The following is a 7195-nucleotide window of genomic DNA, read 5'->3' as shown; positions in this document are numbered from 1 at the left end:
ATGATTGCCACAAACATGAACCAACCGTCCTGGGAATCCTTTTCTTCGACTTGCTCACGTCTTGAATGCTCTACCACTTCGCAGGACAGCTGTTATGCATCGGACGAGGTCTCTATGACCTCGACCAACTTGATTGCAACAAAGACACTGACTACTGCCTTGACGGCCCCGTTTCGTCCCATCTTGAAATCCATCTTGAAGAGACCATGCGCCCAACCCGAAGAGGGATCGGAGTCGGGCTATGGATCTCATGAAATGTCTGATGGTGAATGCATTAATGCATCCGACTTATCATCTGAAAGTGAGGATGACGATGTTCTCATGGATGGATGCGATGATGAAAGTGACGATGAAATGTACTACGAAACCGCATGGGAGGATGACACTGATGAGTCTGTCTCTGATGGATCTGACATTGTGTTCGGATATGATGAGGACGAAGCTGACTCGCTCGAATGTTCCTTTGTCTCTTTTGAGTCGACCGGCGTTCGGTTTGCTCCGGAAGTCTCTTATATCGAGGCTCCGTATTACTCCGACGCCGATGACGAAGACGATGAGCCCCAGACCGGAATGACATGCCATGAAATGATGGAGCTTGCCCGTGCTTCTGGGAGACTCCATTTCGCGGAGAGCGACTCGTCTGATGTTGACATGGACGACGAGGATCTTGATGAAGATCAAATTTCTGATCATATCAAAGAATTGCCAGAAGAGCATCCCAGCGATGTGGCTGACCTGGATAAGCGCCTATTCGCGGCCTACATGCATGGCATCCAAGGGATCGCCGACCCTGATTACAAGGCGCGCCTTCGTGCGCGAACCAAAGAAGTCAAAGCGGGGCGCACTCAGTCGCCATACCTGGATTCGCAAGACCCCGATTATATCTACATCGACCAGGCTCTAAACCATGTCATCGGAAGCTTTCACAACCTCGTCACTGAAGAGGAACTAGACGAACTTGTCACAATCAACGACACAAAGGGGCTTTCATTGCGGCGACCTGGGGCCGTGGAAAGCCTTGATCGTTATTTGATGGGCAAGATAGAGGGCTTCCTCTCAGAAAGGCTGGCCACCGACGAGGTCCTCATCAGCCCCGAGGAGCTGAGCTTCTTCGCGGGCGGTGTTGGCTTTGCACTTGACCATTGGAGGCCTTACGTCTGCCATTGAGAGCCTACAGTGAGCTCCAACAAATCACTGAAGAGACCAGGACAACAGAAAATTAAAAATCTCGAAGAAAAAAATCTGTGGAAACGGTGGAAAATGAACTTTCTATGTATGACTTACGATAAAAATTTGTAAAAGCTTTAGCGGGGTTTAGCTTGCAGTATTCAACGATTGATTGAACAATATGACAATCTAGAGTTCAACTTGGTACTTGTAGGTAGGATTTATCCTGTAGCTATCCGTAATCTTCGATGCAGCCGCAATTAGCATAAAAGACACTGAAGCAATCATTTGCTATGAATGATCAACACTTGACAGTCTAGCTTGTTCTGCCATCTATGTACCTACTTTGCCAGATCTAGTCTTCTATACTTTCGAGTTGACAATTATCACGACGTTCCCCTCAAATCCTCTCTCACTCTACCCAACTTATATACATACAAAAAATATCTACAGAAACAAAGCCCTCAGACCCCGGAAATCCAATGCCCACAAACAGCTCAATAACGAATCAACCCCTGCTGCACCGACGACTCCAGGTCGAACGGCATCTTCAAGACATGCAGCAAGCACGCCTCTAGTATATCCAAGTACCCGCTCTCTGTCCCGGACTTCCCCAGATACCGTTGTCGGTAGAGGTGTAGGAAACCGACTAGTTCTTCCTCGTCGCCCTCCTCATCCCCCTCATCACCGTCACTGTTAGGATTATTGCTGGTATCATGAATTAACGACGCCCCCATATCATGCGCAATCTCCTTGCACAGATTTTGCGCATCCCCGGGAAGATATTCGTCGCTTCGCTGAGCCATGGCTTGTGTGAAGCGGGGCACGAAGACGCGCATCATGCGCGCGATGTAGCGTCTTTCTTCGCCGACGCAGATTCGTAGATCGCTGCGGCCGAGGACGGATATGGCGCTGTTTTTGGGTTTTGGTTAGTTGGTTAGGGAGGGAGAGAGAGGGGTAGAGGACGTGGGGATGATGTTATGTTGGGGGTGATATACATACACGTAGATGGTTTCATTAGGTTCTTGTTCTTGGGAGGTTGATTGTTCACTTTTCGCGTGGGATTTCTCAGTGACTGGATCTATTTAGTAGAGGTGGATAGGTAGTCACTCACCTATGAGGTACCTCAACCAATATCAAAGCAGGAACGCTGATATTCTTCAGCAATGTCTCGACGAACTCTCGGGCAGGAACGGGCGCCTGGGCTTGCCCGTCCGTATGCGTCAGGGCGCCATTGAAGAAGCAGTATTTCTGGGATATGGGTTCGTTGTTATCGCCGGAGATTCTTAACGAGAGAAGAGGACAGCGTTAGGATTTCGTCGGGTGGGAATTGGGCGGGTGGATGTGCGATGGACAACGCAAGACAAGACAAGACAAGACATAGAAGACAGATGGTTTGAATAACACATAAGATAAGTAAAAAAGAACATACATCTTGCCACTCCCTGAAAAGCTAACGACATTTGCTTCGACCTCGACCTGGTCAGGAAAGCTGGTGCGCTCGTGGCTGCCGTGAAGGAAGAAGTAGCGTGGTAGGCCGCGGCCTCCGGAGGCGTATAGTAGACCCGACATTGAAATTGATGGAGTGAATAATATGAACAAACAAACGAACTAACTAGTAGTACTCAATACTAGGATATACAATCGTCCTCCAAACGAACGACAGAATAGGTATTCAAACAAGCAAACTATCTACCTATGTACCTACCTACCCTCCCATAAATAATCCCCCAACGAGGCCAAATCGATTTATTTTTGTACACACTATAGAAGCATTGCGTAAGTGACCGGGCAATAGACCCTGAATCGAAGCGCTTACAATGCATGGAAGCTCGGGGTAAGACTAAAAATAGCGGCTCTATTTTCTATAGACTGGAGCCGGGACCCATCCTAACGGACAATTTTTTTTTTCTCCTATTGTCGCTCGGAGACTCGGAGGGACTTCGATCTCGGGGGGTTGACGTCAGCTGATGGGATACGTTAGTGGCACTAGTTTTATAGATAGTGCGTGCGATCACGACTTCAGAGTAAGACCACTCGGCTCATTGGACTTTTCATTTTTGAATTGCTAAAAGATGCGGCCGGCTTGAGGTTGTTGTCAGGTTCAACTGTCAGGGAAGTGGATGGGGAAAGGTGGCCTTAGGGTGACCCACTCTGCTCGTGCTTACTAGTGCGTGCCTGAGGGATACACATCATGCAATAGAGCGATAGAGCGATAGAGCGTGGGGACTGGGGATACAGTTAGTACACCCCTGTTGTTCATCTCTTCAGCAATTCCGGTAGATTGGAACCGTAATGACGTTTGAGCATTCCTGTGCTTACGACGCTGTTGTTTAGGCCCACCATCATCAGGCCTGCTATATAGTCGGAGCCGAGATGATTTACATCTCTAGACTTGGATAAGATGTGTCTTTATTCAGTTCTCACAATTAGAATGTGAGAGCCTGTGAAATCAGCATTGAGAAGGACAGTGGCCGCAGTTTATCTACGATATGGATCTAGGATCTATCTGCAGCACCACCATTAGAGCCGAATTTACTATCTTCCAACACCCATCTAGGGTACCAGATAATTGTCCAAAAAGCTGTTCTCTAAGTACTAACATAAGTATATATCGGAGCCTCTAGAGAGCACTTAGATGACTTTCATCTTAAGACAAAGAGAAAGTCACCGAGCACTTCAAAGAGGCCTGGTAAAGACAATTCTTCTTCTTCTATGTCATGCAACATCTGGGACGGAGTACAGCAGAGGCCCTTTCCAATATGCCCCAGAAATTCTTGCCTAAAAACTGACCATCAATAAGAACTACATACAGCAGAAGCGTACGATCATGTACGCCTCTTTCAAGTTTCCCTTTCAGAATCCTCTGAGATGGGCTTCACGTCGTGTTATGGGTCATCCTTTGTTCTAACCCAGAACACGACCAGCCAGCTTGTCTCAACAAGATCTCTTTATTAATGCAGGCGCAGCATAAAACGAGCAGACAGCCATGATGTTACTCAGTACTCCCTATAGTCTTTCTCGCTAACATATCTCCTACATGCCGTCCTTCAAACACCAAAATCGACCACGGAAGCGCCGTACCTTTCATCCTCCTCCGAAATTCTGGGATAAACTCACAGAATTATACTTGACTAAGAGCGCGCTGAGAGAAGATGACCGCCGACACAATCTCCTATTGTCTCCAAAGAAAACCTCTTCATCTACATCTAATCCCCAAACTTCTGCTTCTGATTTCCTGCGCAACTGCTCCACTGCTTGTTTACAAGAGGTCAGAAAACTGTCTCGCAGCGGAGGACCAGATCTATCAGATATTAGAGACGTGAGCTATACATCTGCCTAACATCCCTTCAGCCACTGACCGTAATGTAAGTATATCAGCTAACCAGCATAATTCCTACCTAGTATCCCGTACCAGCCCACTTCAATCATTACTCTATGTCTCCCTCTACAAACCCCAATACCAGATCGAAGCGCCCTCCTTCTACACCAACGCATACAACGTCCTCGTCACCGACAACAAAGGTCGAAAGCACGACAGTATACGACCGACACTTCAAGAGCCACCTAATAGACCACGGCGTATTCCTACCATCGTTTATATACCCAGATGATACCTCGCCCAGCGAGCCCTCGAACAGGGCCGAAATCCGTGCCAGAATACGCGCCCCAAGACCCTCACTCGCATTATCAGAAGAAAAACTAGAAAAAGAATACGAGCAATTTGTACGAATCGATAATCAGGCCGTGGACGAGCAGCTAGTTATCAAGAACATTCTTCCGATTCTCGAAGGTCAAGGCGAGCAGTCACAGCAAGATCATCATGCTCATAATGATCGAATCCAAGATCAAGCTCCAGCTTCCTGCGGCACCAACCACGCATTCAAAAACCTCGCGCCGCTAACGGATGGCACACTACCGAATGCAAAACCAAGTTTCTACCACGGCGCGCGCGCCGACCAGCTTCATCCTAGAATTCGCGAGCAGCTAAGCGACACAATCATCCCAACAAGGCGGAGCAATCGGCCTATCGCGCCGAATTTCTTCGTCGAGGCAAAGGGCCACGATAGGTCTTTTGCTGTGATTAGACTCCAGGCTCTGTATGCTGGTGCTTTGGGCGCACGGGGGATGCATTCCCTGCAGCAGTATGGGCATGGACATGGGCATGGAGTTGAACAACCCAATAACAGCACCCGACACAGCGACAATCGAACAAGGAACGATTACAATTACGATAAGCAAGCCTATACTATAACATCTACTTATCATGCTGGAACTCTGGGGATCTACGCGATTCGGCCTAGAAGATCTGAGAGTAAAGACTGTGCCACTGACTATATGATGACTCAGGTCGGGAAATGGTGTTTAGATGGAAGCCCGGAGTACTATCAGCAGGGTCTTAATGCCTATCGAAATAGCAGAGACTTGGCTAAAGAATATCGAGATGAGTTTATCAGGCAAGCGAATGATCGGTATGCAGCTGGTCGAGACCATGCGGTCGGTAGTTCTGATGGATCTGGGGATGTTGGGTAGATGTTAATGCTCAATATGAGTCTACTCTAGATCAGAGTCACTTAGAGACGAGAAGTCCATAACGCTGTGTAAGCGGATTATTTGCCTTGATCGATCTTGGAGAGGCCCTCGCAGGAAGAATCGCCCATCTCACCAATCTCTCGCACGGCGACAAGGTACGAAACTGTGAACCAGTATATAGACAAGGGAATGGAGTCTTTACGCAGGTTAATGCCCCTCATTCCATATCCATCCAGCCGACCTATTCCATCTGAAACAAAGAAAAACGTCATCTATGACCAGCCAGAGGTCTGAAGAAACCGACCTTAAGCACAAAGGAAAGGCAGGTCGTACAAGCGACATAGTAGAAGCGTAGGCATAGGCAGCGTTCGTACGAAACAACTACCCAGACCCAGCACAGCAACGAGAACTGAAAACCCACTCATCCCATCCTCACTTACCAAGTCGCCAGCGTAACACAAAACGATGACCTTGCCTCCGTGAGTTCCGATCTGATATAATCGCTCAACTCAAGCCATCCTGGTCAAATCTTCCCGATCACAGGGAATTGGATTACTTATACCTAAGGTGCAGAGCAATCCGTATGCAGGGAGCCTTACCTCGACCGATCGAGACCTTAGAATCTAAACCACCATCCCTGACAACCTCGACGTGAGACAAAGATGGGGCAAATCGTTACTTTCTTTTTCTTCCTCTTTCTTCATTCTCTAGACGTAGCCCGTGTGATGCAGCCAGCCAGCCAGCCAGCCAGCCAGCCAATCCCTTCGGAACACCACCGAAAATGCCTAACATTAACACTACACCGTACTCAATATGCCCTACGCCTGCACCCCCGACAAATAACACGAAAGCGTCGACACACCCGAAGCGAATCTGTAACAGATAGAAGAGTCGAGACCGCCGAGATGCATGCAGGAGTGGAGACGGGCGCGAGATGCAGCGAGGACGGCTGGGAATCCGAGCCGTGCGCCGATCATGATATGATTTCAGAATGATGGGTGGTACAGAGACCGTTGGATTGGATGAGACGTCTTGATTGAAATGTGGGATGCAGGAGGGTTTTTAGTTTTTTTAATTGCGGTGGTGCGGTGGTATTTGGGTGGTGTTGGGTTAATTTCTATTTGATTTAATTCATATGTGGAGCTGGTATATATCTACGGGGTACGGAGTAGTGGGTGTTTTGCAAGGATATGTTCTGTACACCGTGCACAGTACCCTGTAGGAGGATATTATGCAACACTCGATTAAAGCCAGCGTGAAGCTTACTTTGTAAGCGTCTTATGCTCTTGACTTCTTTCATCGTTATTCGTTATGCAGAGCATATCGATAGGGTTACAGCGGGGTTCCCGTGGTGGACTTGGTTTTACGCACCAGCAGTCCAGCACAGGTAAATAACAAAGAAAAGACCATACTTAATTAGTTAATATATGTTAAACAAAGCTAGTCGGCCACACAAATTCTGGGGACATCTCATCTCCATCAATATTATGCTCCG

At 47.9% G+C, this 7195-nt stretch overlaps 2 protein-coding genes across 2 annotated transcripts; one reads left to right on the top strand and one right to left on the bottom strand.

Moving 5' to 3' along the window:
* On the top strand, window positions 1-1167 carry LDX57_012559 (uncharacterized protein; the record flags this gene model as incomplete). The annotated part of the gene is made up of 1 exon (XM_046094307.1): window positions 1-1167. The coding sequence occupies one exon, from the start codon at window positions 1-3 to the stop codon at window positions 1165-1167; it is 1167 nt and encodes a 388-aa protein (XP_045950286.1).
* Window positions 1168-1664: 497 nt separating this feature from the next.
* On the bottom strand, window positions 1665-2739 carry LDX57_012558 (uncharacterized protein; the record flags this gene model as incomplete). The annotated part of the gene is made up of 4 exons (XM_046094306.1): window positions 1665-2079; window positions 2170-2217; window positions 2282-2452; window positions 2600-2739. 4 exons carry the CDS (start codon window positions 2737-2739, stop codon window positions 1665-1667), a joined length of 774 nt encoding a protein of 257 aa, XP_045950285.1.
* Between the last annotated feature and the right edge of the window lie 4456 nt (window positions 2740-7195).

This window comes from Aspergillus melleus, assembly GCF_016097325.1.
Source record: "Aspergillus melleus strain CBS 546.65 chromosome Unknown contig8, whole genome shotgun sequence".
Taxonomy (NCBI): domain Eukaryota; kingdom Fungi; phylum Ascomycota; class Eurotiomycetes; order Eurotiales; family Aspergillaceae; genus Aspergillus; species Aspergillus melleus.
The sequence above is the reverse complement of the archived record's forward strand: the minus strand, read 5'-3'. Positions and strand labels throughout refer to the sequence as shown.